Source organism: Lagenorhynchus albirostris, chromosome 11, assembly GCF_949774975.1.
Source record: "Lagenorhynchus albirostris chromosome 11, mLagAlb1.1, whole genome shotgun sequence".
In the NCBI taxonomy this organism is placed as follows: Eukaryota; Metazoa; Chordata; class Mammalia; order Artiodactyla; family Delphinidae; genus Lagenorhynchus; species Lagenorhynchus albirostris.
In genome coordinates, this window is record NC_083105.1 from 68,738,499 (window position 1) to 68,760,158 (window position 21,660).

General features: G+C 33.7%; 1 protein-coding gene across 2 annotated transcripts in view; it reads left to right on the top strand.

The window, feature by feature from the left end:
- Positions 1 to 21,660, top strand: part of ADAMTS20 (ADAM metallopeptidase with thrombospondin type 1 motif 20) — a 195,643-nt gene that overhangs the window by 129,566 nt on the left and 44,417 nt on the right. For both annotated transcript variants that reach the window (XM_060166513.1, XM_060166514.1), the window contains exon 29: positions 17,209 to 17,376. In XM_060166513.1, the coding sequence (XP_060022496.1) occupies positions 17,209 to 17,376 (168 nt within the window). The remainder of the gene's footprint in view (positions 1 to 17,208; positions 17,377 to 21,660) is intronic.

Consider the following 21,660-nt stretch of genomic DNA (forward strand, 5'->3'; position numbering starts at 1 on the left):
TTGAGCGGCCCATTTGATGGTGTATAACTTGGCTTTGTATTAGTTTCACGTAAGAGAATATAATCTTGACTTCACCAAGAGAAATGTAAATTTTCATTTACCAAAAGAGTTTGAAGCAATATCATTATTCCTAAGCCTACTGAAACTTTTAATAGTAAGTCTGTTCTAGATCTTGTGATTAAGAGTTGTGGTGTTAGAATGCCTATGTTTGAGTTAAAACAGCTATTATTTAACTGAGTGACTTTTGGAAAGTTACTGAACATTTCGAAGATTTTGTTTCATAGAATATAATAATAGTGCCTACCGAAAGAGGACACTTTTTAGTATTAAATGGACAATGGGTAAAGTGATTAGCATAGGGCCTGTTACTTAAAGACTCAATGTATTTTGCTTTTCATTATCACTTATCCAATAATAAGTACTAACTCTCTTTCCTCAAAAAGCTAAAAATCCAAACGCAATAGATAAGTATAACACATTGAACAATCTGCAACAAGATCTACTGAAGCAAAAATACTCTAGTGTAAGAAAGAAATCAATTCGGACTAGAGTTTGGCTGCTTCTTCAAACTTTTAGGAAATGTGACATTCAGCAATACTTTCAATCATAAAGGTACAATTCAGTGAATTTTAGTGAACACACCTGAGTAGCCAACACCCAGACCAAGAACAGCACAATTTCCCCACATACCCCTTGCAATCACTATACCCCCCAAAGCTACCCATATTCTGACATCAAATATCACTGATAAGTCTGCCTGTCTTTGGACTTTATATAAATGGAACTTAGAGAATTTGTTTGTGAGAGTCACAATATGACATTTGTGTGATTCATTCATGTTGCATGTAATTGTAGTTTCTTATTACATTCTAGTACTGTATGAATAAATTTGTTGTGTGAATAAATTAATGAATATTCTCTAGTTGACAAGCAATTGGAGTTGTTTTTAATTTGGGATATACAAATAATGCTGTTATGAACATCTCTCACACATGTTTTTGGTGAACATGTATATGCACATCTGTTGGGTAGGTAGACAGGAGTTGAATCTTGGTTAATGCTTAGGTTCTGGTTTAGTAAATACTGACAGACAGTTTTCTGAAGGGTTGTATGGGAATTACAGTTGCTCCACATCCTTCCCAACACTTGATATTATCAGACTTTAAAATTTATAATCTTCATGGATTTCTCTTAAGTTATTCATTCAGTAGATATTTACATAGCAGTTAGTGTGTGTTAACGATGGTTGCATAGTACTTGGTGTGGAGGATAAAAACACGAATGTATCATGAGATAGAAGATATTACATATTACAGCTGGATAAAAAAAGACTAAAGCAACAACAAATTAATACATTTAAAGAGATGACTATCATAATTTTTGAGACAAACGTTTCTTTTAATGTAATATTTATTAATAGCAGGAAATATGATTCTAACCTAGTTCCAAAATATAAATAAAAACAGAATTGAAAATACTGTGGCAAGCAGTCAGACTTCTGGGGAAGAGAACTTTGGTGAAATTATTAAAATTGTCAAAAAAAGGCTTGCCCAAAGTAGAACCATTTTTATTTCTAGCCTGTAATTTTTTCAGGGTATAAATATATTCACAAAAGTATTTTTTCTTATAGTAGACTTTACCCATCATAAACAAATGCAAATATAATAATATTCAATAGGTAGAACCAGAAAGCATTTTGTGTGATTAAAGATTAATCACTCTGGGATATCATTAAATATAGTGTGAGAATTAAAATGTGCAAATTGTACCGTGTAAATGGTGATGTGTGCTCTGTGAGAATATATTCTTTATAGGAGAGTGAAAGAATAAAAGGAACTTTTTACTGCCACACTAATAAACAATGACTCCATATTCTACCACCAGAGTTTGCATCCTTCCATCTGAGGGAAGCTTTTTTACTGTTTATTCATGGGCCTTAGGAATATTTTCAGATCTGGGAATAGGGAAGATAATCAGGCCTGGCTCCTCTCACATCAGTGGACATTTCTTCAGCATCCAGGCTCCAAAGAACAGTAGGAGCTCATATGGGCTCCAGTCTCCAAGTCAGCATTTCGTTGCTAAAATTGGCAAGATCTTAATTTTAGATGAAACCAGGAGATGTTTCTCATCTCTGCTGATCCACAAGGCACCCCATAGAATCAGTAAAACAACAACAAAAATCTTGGAGAAAGATCTAAATTACATGAAGCTTTCTTTTCTATGTAATTTTGATAGAATTAAGGGCCATTCAACTCTACCTCATTCAGATAACATAAACTGCATATTTAAGTGATGTTTGTATGTATTTGCTCGTTTTTTTCTATATAACATTTTTTCATTCAGTAAACATTTATAGATGTGGTTTCCGACCTTATTAAGTTTAGAATTCTCATTTATTTTTTATTTCAGCATCTTTAATGTGTGGGCATATTTTGGTAGAAAGTCTAGTTATTTTTGTTGATGCATAATTTATACATGAAAATCATCCTAATATCCAAATTTCTATTTTGTTAACAAGGATATGGTATTTATTTAGATATAATTAAATAGGCCATTTAAGATTATGGTTTATATTGAGGAGAGCTTTGGAGACGTTTTTTGTATTTCATGAAATTAAACATTGTCTTCAAGTTTTTATGCCTGTGTCACTCTCAAACTATGAGGATTTTTTAGTTATTTTTAAGTCAAAATATGGAGAAAACTTGTACATAAAACTCACTTCCTTATTGACTGGGAAAATGTTTCCATGTATATATATATTAATGCTTAGGAAAACTCTAGAGAAGTTTTTTTTTTTTTTTTTTTTTTAGAGAAGTTTTTAAAAGAGAAATTAGTTGAAAAGATTTTAGCTGTGGCTATGATAATGAAAAGCAGATTCTTTTTTGAAAGCTATTTTATCAGAAACTAAAATTTATAAGTCTGGGAATAACTTCATGATTTCATTCAGATACCTATGTCATAGTAAATGAGGCAATATAAAACTATAAGATTTATTTGAAATTTCTTAGGAAGTAAAGGATGGCATATTCTCCTACCAATGGATGTCCTGTAATTCAGGTGTGCAGGAATTTGGATTTTCTGGTTTGAGTAAATAATACAACTTTAAAAATAAACCCATAAATATATATCTAAAAAGTTAAATTATTGTGATTCTTGAAATGTTTTAAAAATACTGTTTTCTTACATTTTTTGGTATTATACCTTTAAAATTGGGAGAGACTTTCAATTTCCTCTTTCCTATCCTTCTACACAAAGCATACATTATTTACTAAGTTTCTCATCTGAATTATACACAGTTTCTATGTTGATGAACCTTTCTAAAGTTGGAGACCATACATAACACAACATAATCCACTTCTTTTTAGGAAAATTATATGATTGTTCTTCTGTATTTTGAGGTAAAATTGATATATATGGAATATTCCTCTGTAACTCTCATTCTGCACCCTGAAGTAAGAATACATCAAATTCCTCCTCTACAGAGCAAATACTTGAAGGCAGCTATTTTTCTGTTTTCCTGGTTAAATATATTTATTTTGTTCAACTCTTTAATCATTGCAATCACCTTTTTTTACTTCTCTCTCAAAATCTAACATCTAGAATTTCATTCATTAGCAAAAATGGTCTAACTGTAAAAAGAATATTGCCACCCTTGATATGAACACTGAGCCCAATATAATCAATATTGCATCAAATTTCAGTTCCTAGTGGTCACCTAGTTTTTTTTATACTGATCTTACATCAGTATAAGCCTAATATGTATGGTATATGATACTGTTATTAATCATTTTATTTTTCCTTAGCAGTAGATATTTTTAAGTAAAAGTATAGAACCTCTATTTTTTTCTCTAGTAGTTTGCATTCGTGTAGTTTTTATTTAAATTCTCATATTTGACTTTTAAATAAATCCTTCCAACTTTATGTCATAAGTAAATTGGGAAGCGTGCATTTCATGTCTTCATAAAGTAATTAATAGTCTCCTCCATACCCAGGTGGATCCAGAGCTCAAGCACATACCTCTAGAGAGAGCTCACCCAGTTTGGCATTGATCTCCATTAATGAACTAAATATCATCGATTACAGTTTTGAATATAGTCTTACTAATGTAACACATGTACATAGTTAAAAAAATAAGTGGTGCTAAAATGCTGATAAAGAAAAAAAGCTATCTCCTGTTGCAGTCTTTCCTAACCCAGAATTAATCTTTAAATCCTTTTATCTATGTCTTCTGATACGTACTTCCTTATTCCCAAACAGGCTTACTCTGCTATTTCTTGATGCATCAAAAAAAAAAAAATTACCTATTGACTTCCTTTTATAGAGGTTGACTATTTAATTCCTAAATGGACTGCTAATTCTACAATCCTATCTTCAAAATAAATCTTGATTCAGTCAACAGTTAGTGTTCCTTACGTCACTGTGAAGCCAAGTAGTGTACTTTGAAGCACTGTGCTCCTTTTTGAAAAATTAATTATTTATTTTTTGGCTGCGTTGGGTCTTCGTTGCTGCACGCAGCCTTTCTCTAGTTGCAGTGAACGGGGGCTACTCTTCACTGTGGTGCTCGGGCTTCTCCTTGTGGTGGCTTCTCTTGCTGCGGAGCACAGGCTCTAGGCGTGCGGGCTCAGTAGTTGTTGCGCACGGGGCTTACTTGCTTTGCAGCATGTGAGATCTTTCTGGACCAGGGCTACGAACCTGTGTCCCCTGCATTGGCAGGTAGATTCTTAACCACTGCGCCACCAAGGAGGTCCCTAAAGCACTGCTCCTTTCTTGCACAACTCTGATTTTCCTAGAGTTAGTAACTGCTTCCTTTAAAAATTTGCTTAGGGCTTCCCTGGTGGCGCAGTGGTTGAGAGTCCGCCTGCCGATGCAGGGGACACGGGTTCGTGCCCCGGCCTGGGAAGATCCCACATGCCGCCGAGCGGCTGTACCCCTGAGCCATGGCCGCTGAGCCTGCGCGTCCGGAGCCTGAAAAAAAATTTGCTTAGTTTTTCTTTGAATGTTCCAATTATTATTTTTTCTCTCAAGTGCTTGAACACGTATATAAAATCTCTGTGAATGTTTTTTTTCTAAATGCTCAGATATTTCTCTTTCCTAGACTCCTCCCAGAGCCCCCTGACCCCCAGTCATCCTCTTCTGATCTGGCCAGGACAAACAACCTTGCTGACCATTCTCTAATCCTGTGAAGCCTTTCACTCAGTTTCGATTATGATGACTTTTTCTTGCATCACATTTTTTTTTTAATTTACTCTTGCATATGAAAACACTTTTCCCTGTATCTTCTGGAAAGATGAAAAATGGGAGATACATTTTTCCTTTTGTGCAAATCTGAAAATGTCTCTGGTCAGTCCTCATATTTCATTGATAATTTGGCTGGTTTTAGAATTCTGGCTTGAAAATAATTTCCCTCAGAATTTTTAAGGGATTATCTTATCCTTTAGCATTCTGAGATGTCTGGTGATTCTGACTCCTCATTTGTTGTAGGTGCCTTTGTCTTCATGTCTGTGTCACTGAAGCTTTTGGTATCCTTGTCCCTGTTGTTCTGATATTGCATGATAAAGTGACTTAGTGTTTGTGTGTGTTTAAAATTCAGTTTGTTAGGCATTCTATAGGCCCTTTCATTAAGGAGACTTGTGCTGAGAAAATCAACTTTGTTATTTCTTGGATAATATCTATGCAACTATTTTCATTGTTCTTTCTTGAACTCTTTCTAGTTGAATATTAGAATTCTTGATCCTCTAATTCTCTTATTTTCTGTCTCTGTCATTTGATTTTACTTGATGGGAAACTTTGTCAGTGTATAAACCATCTCTTGAATTATTTATGTTATTACATATTGAATTATCCAAAGCCTTTTCTTGCATTCTAATTGCTTTGGGGTCATAGTATTCTATTCTTCTTTTGCCCATACAGCATCTAGTCTCTCTCTCATATTAATTACTGTTTTTTTGAGGGGAGATTCTCTCTTGATGGTCTCCTTATCCTTTGGACCCTTTCTTTGGGTAAGGGTGGGAGTGGTTCTGGTTTTCCTATGGAAGTCTTTTCTTTCAAAAGTTGATAATTTTCTGCAGCTCATATTTAAGAGTAAGGCACTAGACAATTGATATGAAACCGCGTTTGGATAGCATCTAGTGACTGATGATATTCCCTGTAAGTCAATAGTTTAAGGTCTTTTCTCTTGGAGACACAGTTTCTCAGAGAAGAACCCTTGAACCCCCTGCCAGTGAGCAAGAGTACTCTGGGCAGAGAGATTAAGGGTCAAGAGTTCAATGTGTAGAATTCCCTTATTCTTCCTCCAGCATCCCCAACTCTGGAACTCCTGCAATTTAATTTCTCCAAAGAATAAACCCCTCATCTGCCTAAAGAGGAGTTGAGGAGATGTAGCCCTTCTTGTTGCATCCAGGTGCTAAGTGGCTCAGAGGTCTTGTAGGTACAAAGTTGTCTTGCTTCACATTGGTCTTTTCTCTTCTTTGCATCTTCCAGTCTGTTTTATTGGCTTTGACTTTGTGGGTTGAAAAAAAAATCAAGGAGGGAGGGGGAAATGAACACATATGATCACTCCATCATTTTTAACGGAAACTGGTTAGGTTTTTGTTGGGGTTTTTTTTGACCATATGTCTATTCACCTCCTATTCTTTCTCTTCCTTCTCTCTACCCTGAAATAACTTGAAGTATGTCTGATGAGTTTTTCAGCATCTTGGTAAACAGAATTTTTTTACAGAGGGAACAAGATAGGGTCTTACCTGAATTCCCTTGAGGTGGTTACCCTCCTTCTCTCACTACTGAATGAGCTACAAATGTATGAGTGTTGAACCATGCCCCTATTCCATTCAAGTGTTTAATAGAGAAACCCACACCATGGATTGTATTTTCACTACCTTTTTTAAAATTTATTTACTGAGGATTTGGGAAAGGAAGAAAAAGACAGGGGAACAGAGGTTTAATATGACTTTAGAGTATTGTGTCAAGCACTGTTTTAGGTTCATTCATCCATTATCACCTTTAATCTCACAACTACCCTGAGGTGTAGGTGTTATTATTGCCAGTTTATGATGAGAAAACTGAGGACTAGGAAGGTTAAGACCTAGCCCAAGGCTGTTCAACTGCTGACAATTGAGGTTCAAGAGTAGGTCTCTGATTCCAAATCCCATGCCCTTTTTATTATTCTATCTTCCACTCCCCAGTAGTAAAAACTATAAAACCCCGCCTTAAATTTTAACATAAATAATCTTTATCTGATTAATATAATTTTAAAGTTAGCTTAAGTTCACTGAAAAATTAATCCCGAAAACATTTTTGCCTCACAACTTTTATTGCATATGATAAATAGACATAAATAGGTGCAGTGGGTATCGCTCCTTTAATTTCAACTCTGACTTTTCCCTTATCAAAGCCTTCATAGAGCTCATTTTTTATTTCTCATCTGAGAGTTCTCTGTGCATATTCCTTTTCAGATCTTTATAACCCTACTTGAAAGCAAACTTCTTGGCTTTACTTCTGTTAACTCCCACAGCTAGCATGAAAACATTTGTAGAAACTTGAAATGGTAAATCCTGCTATTCTGTTGGCACTTGATTTTAAGCATTTTGTAAATGTTACCATAGTAAGTAATGCCTTGAAAGTCAATCTATTTTTTTAAAGGTATGCTTTAGTTATTTTTCTGATCTCTTTACCTTTTTATGGTCTACCCACACTGAATAGTTTTCTGCTTTGTTCCATCCAGGAAAGCAGATGCTCATGGTTCTGAATGCAGCTCCCAGGGGTTAAAATGTGGGTTTTTATCATGGAACGTGCCATACCATCTAACAAAAGTAACGTCCCAGTTGTTGTGATTTGTATAAAGACATCAAGAAAAAGTAAATGCACAATAATGGCCCCTAAAGAATTGTGAAAATTAGACAAGAGTTATATTATTCTCATATTGAGAGTAACAGTTTTTTTCCTGATACCACGTAATTGTTAAGATTTATGTTAGTGAGTCAATAAAATCTCTGAACAGGAACCCTTTAGATGAGATTTTACAGAGGAGTCTGAAATGTTCATTACTCCTTTGTAATGCACACACACTATACTATTAGACAGAAAGTTAAAAGAATAATCTACAAGCTTTAAACTAATGCCAGTTTTTCCTGAGCAATTTTATTTGCTACAAATAGTGCTTACATTTGAATTAGACTTACATTTACTGTTGCTTCCAGCAAAATAAACCTGAGTTCAGTAACTCATGTTTGCAGGTTTATAGGGATTGTTTATCAAATCTTATTATTGAAGAAAATGAATCCAATAATTGAGTATTTTAGTTATCATATACTGGGGTGATTTTTATCCCAATTTCCTAATATTTATGTGTGGAAAACGGTATATGATAAGTGAAATTTTCTGTATAAAGTACTTGCATGAGTTATTGCAATTTTGCTTCAGGTTTTATATTTGAAAGTGAAAATAATCACAAAATTTTTCCATAGCCATAATTATATTATAGTAAATTATCTTTAAATATTACTTGCAATTGAATTAGCCAGATAAATTATACATGAGATAATTGTGTTGCATTGACTAGCTTAGAACTAACTGTAAGTCCATTTTGTGTGTGTATGTAAATAGATACATATATACCTGCCCCCCAAAATTTTAGAACATGAAATAGAAATCAAAATATTATAATTTTTACAATAATATAAATGTGAAAGTTTACTGGATATGTTTGTTATTAAGCATATATTTCTTTGTCCTTTAAGTTGAGACTCAAACATCTTTGCAAATGAATCTGACTTGAAAAATTTTAAATGGCTAAATTTGAAGATTTTAAATATAATCAGATACAATGCAACTGAATGAAATATTTCAGTAGTACGTATTCTAAAAACCAAATGCTGTCTTGGATTATTAAAGCTGCGTAGTCAAAGGGTGTCTGTAACAGGTTAAAAAGGAAATATTCAAACTCCATTAAACTTTAAAACTCTAAGGATAATCTTTCAGGAAATACTATGAATGGGGTCCCTGTTGATAAGATTTAGTATCTTACTCCTTACTGCACATATGCATTGAATTAAAGGAACAGTAGCAGTACTATATTTACAGAGTTGACACTCTACTCTTAATATGCATATTTTTGTCATTTTTTTGCTTCTCTTTAAACAGAGAGATACCCTACTCTACTATACTCTGGCTGTTTTGCTCTAACTACTTTAATGTTTTACTTCTCTAATAGTTTTGAAGCTCAATTTAAAATAGTATTCCACCATTGTAAGGAATGCCCTTAATTACAAAGTATTAATAGTTGTATAAAACTCATAGCTAAGATTTTTCTATAGTGGGGCTTTTCTCTTAGATAGATAGTTATCGTTGTCTTCCTGAAATTTAAAAAAACCATGCTGTTCCTGGGGTTTAGATGTAGTCTGTTTGTTTGATTAGCCTCTTTATTTTATTTAGAGAATGTTATAATAGGCTTCTTAAAAATCAGAAAGAAAAAAGAAACATACATATCCATGAATGCATACACATAATAGTGTTTTATTCCATAGAATATCTAACTTCTGGACTGTTTTGGCCTGAAACTCTATTATTTCCCTTTGTAATATGTCATTTCATAGACAATTTTTTTGTTTCATAAGAGTGTCGTAAAGACATTTAACATAATCACCAAAACATAGTTTAAAAAAATTCTCTGGCAAAATAGCTATGATCAAAAATTTTCCATGAAAAATTTAAAATTTAACTTTACTATAGAAGCATACAACTGTTTAGTTTTGAAAAGTTCAAAACAAAGATAAATAATACATGTTCCTATAATGAGAAATTCATTGATACTTTTGGAATATTCATAAAGACAAAGAAAACGACAACTAATCCTCTCAAATTATTTCCAAGTACATGGTTATGTTTTAGCTACTATGATACGTTTGTGTTTAAATCAAAACCTCTCCATTTTTTTCATTGTAAATTGATGCTTCTTATTCAGTTGCACCTGTCTTGATGGAAAGCATTTCTGGTTTGTAGTGAGAAGGTATATTTGGACTTAGATTTGTAACGTGAAATGATTGCATTTCTGTGAGTTTAGCTCTCCTAAAACAAAAAGACTGTGTGAACCCCTTTGTCACTTGGTAGCAGGTTTTCCTTGGTTGTCTTAGCTAATACCTGTCATACAGTAAGCAATAGGATGGACATGACTCCCAGCCATCCAGTTGTGAGCTTTCACATTTTCAACAGATGACTGTGGACCTTGCTGTCAGGAAACAGAGATAATGTGACATCTAGAAATAAAGTAAAAATTCATTTCTTCATTAGGTTGTTTGATGACTTAATGATTATGTTTCAAAAAACAACCAGAAGATTCCAAAGATTCTGAAAAGCAAAGTGAAATTGATTAATAGTAACTCACTTATTTTTATTCAGTTTTGTATTTCCTTGTTAGTCATTTTTTGCATAATAACAACATTAGAAAACTAAAATTAAGTCAAATTATGCTATTTCTGATAGCTGAAAAACTAAATGTCATTATTTTTAACTATCCCTGAAATGGTTTGTGATAAACCATAATATAGAATAAAATGTTTACAATGGTATTATCAAATTTTGATAATACTTGTTTAATGTTAAATATTTTCCTTATCAGCAAATGAAGAGGAATGTTAAGGAAGCTGTAGTTTTATTGTTACAAGATACTTTTAGTTCTGACTAATTGACCTTGAACGACTAACTGACCCTGCTGACTTTAAACAATGGGATCATTGCCAAATTTACTGATTGAAGTCCATTTAGAGAACTGGAAATTATTTAGGCTATATATTGAATTAATTAGGAAATTTTAAATAAAAAACCGAGAATCTATGTGAATTGCTAAGTTTTTCTGTAAAACCTGTGCTTTCACTGATTGGTTGCTTATTTTCATAATCATTAAAAATATTTAATGTAGAACTTATAGTTGATGTTATAGCTCTTTTCTAATATTAAGTGTTTCTAATAATTTTCTAATATAAAATGTCAAATATTAGTTTTAGTACTTATTCTTAGAGTTATTTAGCTAAAGTTTACGTGAGGAACATAGAAACAAAAATATACTCCTTCATCCATAGATGACACTATGCAGTGGCAAGTGAAATAGACATTTCTAGCCAAATTTCTAGTCTAGCTACTTTTTTTTTGCCTAGCTACTTTTCTAGTCAAACTTAATTAAAATAGATCCCATGAATAATTAATTCTTACTCTTAACTTTGACTTCACTTGTTTTTCAGTAGACCAAACTTTAGGTTCTTTTCTTTTTTACTCTGGTTTTCAAAGAGCTAGCTAAGGGATCTTTATAGCTAAAATTGAGGCTGACCATTACTATGTAATTTAAGCCTTAAATTTAAAATATACCATCTAAAATCAGCTAAGGTAGCACCAGTGAAATAGTTATTATTTTAGGAGAACTATGGTTCATGGTGCAATGGTACAATTATTTCTTCTTTTGAGAAGAAGAATGGTTCATAACACGTTAAATTAGGAACAAGTGATTCTGGGGTTCTTTCTACTTTTCATGATTTCCTGTAATAAGTCTGTTCCCAGTAGAATTTATAGTCTAGCAGGGAAAAGAAACAGGGGAAGAGGCAACCAGGTATTGAGGTATAAAAGCTCTGTAAGAGCCACACCTAATCTAGCCTGGACTGATATCCTCCAGCAGCCAAAGGAGGCTTTGCAGAGGGAATGAGATTTAAAACTCAACACTGAAAAATATGTAGGGATTGAAATGGAAGACGAGTGCTGGGACTGGAGGACATGATATGTGCAAATGTCGTGAGCTGGGAATGAGCAGAGTGTTTTCCAGGAAACAATATTCTCTCTCTATGTCATCTTCCCATTCGCTTTTACATTATGGGAGACATTTTCATGGTTGTCCTTCATATAATTAACATTAAGGTTTGCAGGATTCTTTTTATTCTTTATTAATTTTAATATTTTTTACATTTTGCTATAGCATTATAAATTCTTTAGAGTTTTTTAAGTTTGGCCCCTTCTCTCATTTAAAAAATTCCTTTCTCCTTACCTTTACCCAGACATTTATATGAAATAGTTATTCTTTTACTAATATTACATATGAAAAATAGAGGTTGAGTGAGATTAAAGAACTTACATACAGTTACCCAGTTTGTTGTCAGTAAAAGGCAGTTTATACATGACAAGGGTATAGTGTAACAGTTACTTTTCAGGTCTATTTTATTGTTAATTAGGGTACATACTAATTCTCCCAATATCAGTATGTTTCCCACTACTTTCAGAGAGGATAGAGACCCAATCACCATTACAGTTTATGAAAGTCTAACACACATGCACAAACTCCACAGTTTTCCATTTTCTAGAACTGGAGCTAGGTAAACTTCATTTCCTTGTTTTACTTTGTCTTACAATTTAAGTTTCTAGAATTAAATTAACAACAAGTTTCTCACAAATTGTCAATTCATTCATTCTTCTATAGTATCCTTATATGCAAACAAAGCAATAATCCACACTTCCAATATCAGAAGTAATCATTCTGTAATTATGTACAACTTCATTTGAAAAACGAGAATAGACTTGTTCCAAAGTTAATCATGTGAAAATGGACTCATTAATTCCAACTGTCCATCTTGAGATTGAATGTACCAGTCAACCTGCACAGTTCTGGATATTCTATTCTATTTTTAGGGCCTGCAAATTCTACATTTGCTTTGAACGCCCTGTTTTCCTTAAATAGGCACGTGTCTTCACCTAATTTATAAGAATAGTCAATTCAGATTACTTATATTTAATGTCACCACTTCCTATAGCTATTGCTCCCTAGTATTCATGGAAAAATCTCAGAAAGAGTTAGTTAGTAAGACTGTCAACTAAGGATGACAGAGATGATTTTAAAGAAAAAAAAACTTTGACGAAAATGCTGGAAATAAATTTTACAGTTAATCAAAAAATGGTACAGATGAACCAGTTTGCAAGGCAGAAATAGAGACACAGATATAGAGAATAAACGTATGGACACCAAGGGGGGAAAGAGGGATGGGGTGGTGGTGGTGGTGGTGGGATGAATTGGGAGATTGGGATTGACATGCATACACTGGTATGTGTAAAACAGTTGAATAAGAACCTGCTATGTAAAAAATAAAGTTCAAAAAAATTATACAGTTAATAAAACCTCAAGGGAATAGGATGGTATTAGGGATATAAAAAAGAGAAAAACAAAAATGAAAAGAATTACTGGGGTCCCAGAGCAAAGAATGACCATGTTTGTGTTTTTCTACCAAATAAGCTATTTTGTGGAAACTTTACAACTCAGAATGTATTGTGGTTTGAGAGAAGGAAGGTAACATTTCACTAGTTATTTACTCTATGACTGCTTCGTTCCAACCAAAACATAATTCTTTGCATAATGTGTTCTCTTTTACTTAAATGCCCACATGGAATTCATCAGACATGATAAAATAATGTACTTATTCCTTTTCAGATCTTGGGGAAAGAGAGTGCTACTTTAAAAGTGTAACGAAAGCATAATTTACTTTGCAATTCTTTGATTTTATACATTTTGTCTATCTTTCCTAGAAGACTTTGAGTTTAATATCCAATAAATATATTTCATGGAAAAGTAAACTGTTTTAATAAATTATTTTAGAGTTTAATAAAAACAAATAACTGCTTGCACCAAGAATCAACATCAATTAATCAGCTGATATTTATCGTACCTTCCACTTTGTGGGTGACGTGGGTGATCTAAAAGGTCCTTGACCTCTAGAAGTTTGGATAAAGTATGTGACAAAAATAGAAAATGATGAAGTGCCAAAAACAGAGAGAGAAGAGTTCAGAGAAGTGAAAGATTGATATGTATTCACCTTAGACATGAGATGGACTTAGAGCTTTAAGGATAAGTACTATTTAGAAAGCACCAGGGCAAGTGATTAGTCGAAGTAAAAGGAAATAATATGAATCAGGTACTGTGGTGAGTGAAAATGTCACCCTAAAGAGAAAGTAATTATGTTATACGTTAGTAGAGCAAAGGTTGCGTGTTGAAAAGAAACAGAATATTGTGCTAGAAAGGGATGTTGACTGAAATTTGGTGAAATAAGAAAACAGGGAAGAGGTTTGTTTTCGTATTGTATTAAGGACAACAGAGATTCATTGTCAGTTCTTGAAAAAAGTAAAGAAGCAATATGTTTAAAATTATGTTTAACACTAGTCTTGGTTACAGATTAGAATAACAAAGAAGAGAAAGAATAAAAGGTGACTTCCAGTTAGATGAGGAGAGGCTATTCAGTTTTGTGAGAAACAGTCCTCACTTTGGTAGTGAACTGTAATGTCCCAGTTTACATTCCACTCACAAATGCTGCTTATAGAGGAAATGCATTGTTCAATTCTAAAGTAGAATCTTTAATGTCTCTTCTTGTGTTAGTTTCATAAATGAATTGGTCATTCTTATCAGAAATATCAACAATTTACTGCATGTTTACTGCATGATTCTTGGATTCTTGGCACTGATAAAAGAACTATGAGAATTTTGCAAAACAGAGACACATGGGCATTAGATAAGGCACATCAAACAAATATACAAGACCATCTGTCTTTGTCCATCAACAAAACTACATCTTCAAGACTGAGTTTAAATATCACCTCTCCCTGAGTGCTTACCAAATATCCCATAAAGAAATGACTATTTTTCACTATTTTCTTAATTCAGTAATATTTTTATTGTATTATCTTAATGGTTTTTACTGTCTTGTATTTTTATTCTGATCTTTATTGAATTTAATATTATTTAAGATGTACTCGCATTATTCATTTAATAGATGATGTCATTTAGATTATAAGCACTTTGAGGATAAGTCAAGGCAAAAGATGGTTAGTGAATCTATATTTATATGCTACTCTTGGTATATGGCAGAAACTCAATAATATTCATAGAGTAAATAAAATAGTAAACATTTTTCCATCTTCCATAAGTACTACTGGGCTCATGTCATGAGTATTCACAATAATGATTACTTTTTACAAAGGACTATCAGGGAGAGTAATAAATCCTCCTTTGTTCAAAAAGTCACAGTTTAAAAGTTAGAAAAAATACACAACCAAGGAGAAAAACATTCTTGTATGTGTGAACATGCATGTATACTCCCAGATAATATACGCCTGGTACTCAATAGTATGTGATTTTTTAGTATAAACTATGTTATACTCTTTGAAAAATAAACAATGTAGTCAAGAAACAGGCAGGGAAGTGCCCAAGATAAGAGACCAAGAGGAGTAGAACATAAAGGTAGATCTGAAAGGGAAGGTCAGTAGTAGGAAAGATGAGATCGGGCACATTCAGAATGAAACAATGCCATTTGCAGCAACATGGATGGACCTAGAGATTATCATATTAAGTGAAGTAAGCCAGACAAATATCATATGATATTGCTTATCTGTGGAATCTGAAAAAAAAAGATACAAATGAACTTATTTCCAAAAAGAAATAGACTCAGACATAGAAAACAAATTTATGGTTACCAAAGGGGGAAGTGGGGGGACGGATAAATTAGGAAGCTGCGATTAATGTTTACATACTACTATATATAACATAGATAACCAACAGGACCTACTGTATAGCACAGGGAACTATACTCAATATTTTGTAATATCCTATAAGGGAAAAGAATATGAAAAAGAAAATATATATACATACATATATGTGTCTCTCTCTCTCTCTCTCTGTCTCTCTCTCTCTCTCTATATATATATATGTATATATATCTGAATTGCTGTGCTATAAACCTGAAGCTAACACAGTATTGTAAATCAACTACACTTCAGTACAAAAATAAAAAATAAAAAAAATAGCAGGAAAGAATGTACATGTAATACAGTTTATCAAGACCCGTTAACAATTCACACTGAATTAAAGTGTGTTCTAAGTGGCATGTAAAGCTGTAGGTGTTAACAGGAAGAGAACATCTCAGATATGGTAATGTCTTAATAATCAAGGCACCAAGTTAAATTAATTCCCCACACAAATGGGATATAGTATTGCAGATAACATATAAAGGTAAATTATCCCCAAACTATTCATTTTTTTAATTTAAAATATTTTAAACATCTAATACTCTATATTAGTCACTCTTTGAACTCATAATATACATAAAATGCATAATATATTATCTAATGTTCTCAGAACTCAGTATATGTTTCTAAATGAAACCATATGTAACCAGCTGTCTCAGAGGAATGCGAGGAGTTATCTGGAATCCGTATCTTCTTTGCTTAACTTTTCCCTGGTACATATATCATGCTGAAAATTGTCAACATCCTCAGAGTATATGAAGGAAAATGGTAGAAGAGGAAGCTAATATTCACCGAAGATGTACCCTATGTAAAAGGACTGGATTAGATATCTCATTTTCTTTATCTCATGTTAATCTTCATAATAAACCACTAATACTGGTGTCATTATCATCGCTTTATAATGAAGAAACTGAGGTTTGGCCAGGGGATGAAATATACTTAAAGTCACCCAAATAGTAAGTGGCAGAGCTGGTATTCAATGCCAGAGCCCAAGCCCTTCCTCTCCTCTGCACTGGAATTGCTTATAAAATGGCAACTGGCTGAAAAAGGAAGTCTGATCACTGTTTTACATATATCCTTACAGAGATTTTAGGTAGTTTGTTTTTCACTAAATATTTTGGAGGGTTGATGATGGGGACATACAGTTGCCAGATGGAAGTGAAAAACAAACCTGAACTGAATTACGCTTTAAAAAATTAATTTTATACTTTCTCATAGTTTCCTACATTGAGAGATTTTTGTTTTGCTTTGTTTTTGACATCCAAAGCACAGTTTGCACTACGGCAAGACATATGGGGTTAAAAATTGATTAGGTGGCGACCATACAAAATCGAAAGCAAGTTTTATTGAAATATGTGTGATAACAGGAGTTAGCTGCAGATAGTCTTTAACCTCAAAAGATCTAAAGCCTTTATGTGCCAGAAGAGTGCTTGGTATATGGTAGACAATCAATACTTTTTTGAAGAATAAATGGATACCTTATCATATCAATATCAGTGATGGTCGAGGGCAGATTGGCAAATTTTAAATTCTCTCATTAGAAATATCAAAGTATATCTTGATGAAATATCAAAATGATGATGTTTTGATTGCTTCATTTTACACTTCTTGCAGATAAACTTTAATTAGTAAAGATAAAATGAATCAAGCGCATTCATATTTATTTTCCAGTGCTCAGCTCCTTGTGGTAAAGGTTTAAAGTACCGTGAGGTGATTTGCGTTGACCAATTCCATGGGAAATTAGAAGAAAAATATTGCAGTCATCTACAGAAACCTCGAACTCATAAAGCTTGTAGATCTGTCAGATGCCCTTCATGGAAAGCCAAAAAATGGAATGAGGTATGTAAGATGTTTTATGATTATATATGTATTTTTGCATTTACAGAGAAAATCTTAATTCATTCTGTATGCTTTCAATAACCTTGAAAGTTTTACTCTACTAAATGTGTTTTATTCTATTACACAATTTTTTTGCACTATGCTCTGAATTAATATTGTACAGTGTTAACACGTTTGCTAAGTTCATAGCTTAATAACAAATTATTCTTTTTTTTTTAAACATCTTTATTGGGGTATAATTGCTTTACAATGGTGTGTTAGTTTCTGCTTTATAACAAAGTGAATCAGTTATACATATACATATGTTCCCATATCTCTTCCCTCTTGCGTCTCCCTCCCTCCCACCCTCCCTATCCCACCCCTCCAGGCAGTCACAAAGCACCGAGCCGATATCCCTGTGCCATGCGGCTGCTTCCCACTAGCTATCTACCTTACGTTTGTTAGTGTGTATATGTCCATGACTCTCTCTCGCCCTGTCACAGCTCACCCTTCCCCCTCCCCATATCCTCAAGTCCGTTCTCCAGTAGGTCTGTGTCTTTATTCCTGTCTTACCCCTAGGTTCTTCATGACATTTTTTTTTCTTAAATTCCATATATATGTGTTAGCATATGGTATTTGTCTTTTTCTTTCTGACTTACTTCACTCTGTATGACAAACTCTAGGTCTATCCACCTCATTACAAATAGCTCAATTTCGTTTCTTTTTATGGCTGAGTAATATTCCATTGTATATATGTGCCACATCTTCTTTATCCATTCATCCGATGATGGGCACTTAGGTTGTTGCCATCTCTGGGCTATTGTAAATAGAGCTACATGAACATTTTGGTACATGACTCTTTTTGAATTTTGGTTTTCTCAGGGTATATGCCCAGTAGTAGGATTGCTGGATCATATGGTAGTTCTATTTGTAGTTTTTCAAGGAACCTCCATACTGTTCTCCATAGTGGCTGAACCAATTCACATTCCCACCAGCAGTGCAAGAGTGTCCCCTTTTCTCCACACCCTCTCCAGCATTTATTGTTTCTAGATTTTTTGATGATGGCCATTCTGACTGGTGTGAGATGATATCTCATTGTAATTTTGATTTGCATTTCTCTAATGATTAATGATGTTGAGCATTCTTTCATGTGTTTGTTGGCAGTCTGTATATCTTCTTTGGAGAAATGTCTATTTAGGTCTTCTGCCCATTTTTGGATTGGGTTGTTTGTTTTTTTTTTATTGAGCTGCATGAGCTGCTTGTAAATTTTGGAGATTAATCCTTTGTCAGTTGCTTCATTTGCAAATATTTTCTCCCATTCTGAGGGTTGTCTTTTGGTCTTGTTTATGGTTTCCTTTGCTTGCAAAAGCTTTGAAGTTTCATTAGGTTCCATTTGTTTATTTTTGTTTTTATTTCCATTACTCTAGGAGGTGGGTCAGAAAGGATCTTGCTGTGATTTATGTCATAGAGTGTTCTGCTTATGTTTTCCTCTTAACAGTTTGAGAGTTTCTGGCCTTACATTTAGGTCTTTAATCCATTTTGAGCTTATTTTTGTGTATGGTGTTAGGGAGTGTTCTAATCTCATACTTTTACATGTACCTGTCCAGTTTTCCCAGCACCACTTATTGAAGAGGCTGTCCTTTCTCCACTGTACATTCCTGCCACTTTTATCAAAGATAAGGTGTCCATATGTGCGTGGGTTTATCTCTGGGCTTTCTATCCTGTTCCATTGATCTATCTTTCTGTTTTTGTGCCAGTACCATACTGTCTTGATTACTGTAGCTTTGTAGTATAGTCTGAAGTCAGGGAGCCTGATTCCTCCAGCTCCTTTTTTCGTTCTCAAGATTGCTTTGACTGTTCGGGGTCTTTTGTGTTGCCATACAAATTGCGAATTTTTTTGTTCTAGTTCTGTGAAAAATGCCAGTGGTAGTTTGATAGGGATTGCATTGACTCTATAGATTGCTTTGGGTAATAGGGTCATTTTCACAATGTTTATTCTTCCAATCCAAGAACATGGTATATCTCTCCATCTATTTGTATCATCTTTAATTTCTTTCATCAGTGTCTTATAGTTTTCTGCATACAGGTCTTTTGTCTCCTTAGGTAGGTTTATTCCTAGATATTTTATTCTTTTTGTTGCAATGGTAAATGGGAGTGTTTTCTTGATTTCACTTTCAGATTTTTCATCATTAGTATATAGGAATGCCAGAGATTTCTGTGCATTAATTTTGTATCCTGCTACTTTACCAAATTCATTGATTAGCTCTAGTAGTTTTCTGGTAGCATCTTTAGGATTCTCTATGTATAGTATCATGTCATCTGCAAACAGTGACAGCTTTACTTCTTCTTTTCCGATTTGTATTCCTTTTATTTCCTTTTCTTCTCTGATTGCTGTGGCTAAAACTTCCAAAACTATGTTGAATAAGAGTGGTGAGAGTGGGCAACCTTGTCTTGTTCCTGATCTTAGTGGAAATGCTTTCAGTTTTTCACCATTGAGGATGATGCTGGCTGTGGGCTTGTCATATATGGCCTTTATTATGTTGAGGGAAGTTCTCTCTATGCCTACTTTCTGCAGGGTTTTTATGATAAATGGGTGTTGAATTTTGTCAAAAGCTTTCTCTGCATCTATTGAGATGATCACATGGTTTTTCTCCTTCAATTTGTTAATATGGTGTATCACATTGATAGATTTGCGTATATTGAAGAATCCTTGCATTCCTGGAATAAACCCCACTTGGTCATGGTGTATGATCCTTTTAATGTGCTGTTGGATTCTGTTTGCTAGTACTTTGTTGAGGATTTTTGCATCTATGTTCATCAGTGATATTGGCCTGTAGTTTTCTTTCTTTGTGACATCCTTGTCTGGTTTTGGTATCAAGGTGATGGTGGCCTTATAGAAGGAATTTGGGAGTGTTCCTCCCTCTGCTATATTTTGGAAGAGTTTGAGAAGGATAGGTGTTAGCTCTTCTCTAAATGTTTGATAGTATTCGCCTGTGAAGCCATCTGGTCCTGGGCTTTTTTTTGTTGGAAGATTTTTAATCACAGTTTCAATTTCAGTGCTTGTGTTTGGTCTGTTCATATTTTCTATTTCTTCCTGATTCAGTCTTGGCACGTTGTGCATTTCTAAGAATTTGTCCATTTCTTCCAGATTGTCCATTTTATTGGCATAGAGTTGCTTGTAGTAATCGCTCATGATCTTTTTCATTTCTGCAGTGTCAGTTGTTACTTCTCCTTTTTCATTTCTAATTCTATTGATTTGAGTCTTCTCCCTTTTTTTCTTGATGAGTCTGGCTGGTGGTTTATCTATTTTGTTTATCTTCTCAAAGAACCAGCTTTTAGTTTTACTGATCTTTGCTATTGTTTCCTTCATTTCTTTTTCATTTATTTCTGATCTGATTTTTATGATTTCTTTCCTCCTGCTAGCTTTGGGGTTTTTTTGTTCTTCTTTCTCTAATTGCTTGAGGTGCAAGGTTAGGTTGTTTATTCGAGATGTTTCCTGCTTCTTAAGGTGGGCTTGTATTGCTATAAACTTACCTCTTAGAACTGCTTTTGCTGCATCCCATAGGTTTTGGGTCATTGTGTCTCCATTGTCATTTGTTTCTAGGTATTTTTTGATTTCCTCTTTGATTTCTTCAGTGATCACTTCATTATTAAGTAGTGTATTGTTTAGCCTCCATGTGTTTGTATTTTTTACAAATCCTTTCCTGTAATTGATATCTAGTCTCATGGTGTTGTGGTCGGAAAAGATACTTGATACAATTTCAATTTTCTTAAATTACCAAGGCTTGATTTGTGCCCCAAGATATGATCTATCCTGGAGAATGTTCCATGAGCACTTGAGAAAAATGTGTATTCTGTTGTTTTTGGATGGAGTGTCCTATAAATATCAATTAAGTCCATCTTGTTTAATGTATCATTTAAAGCTTGTGTTTCCTTATTTATTTTTATTTTGGATGATCTGTCCATTGGTGAAAGTGGGGTGTTTAAGTCCCCTACTATGAATGTGTTACTGTCGATTTCCCCTTTTATGGCTGTTAGTATTTGCCTTATGTATTGAGGTGCTCCTATGTTGGGTGCATAAATATTTACAATTGTTATATCTTCTTCTTGGATCGATCCCTTGATCATTATGTAGTGTCCTTCTTTGTCTCTTTTAATAGTCCTTATTTTAAAGTCTATTTTGTCTGATATGAGAATTGCTACTCCAGCTTTCTTTTGGTTTCCATTTGCATGAAATACCTTTTTCCATCCCCTTACTTTCAGTCTGTATGTGTCTCTAGGTCTGAAGTGGGCCTCTTGTAGACA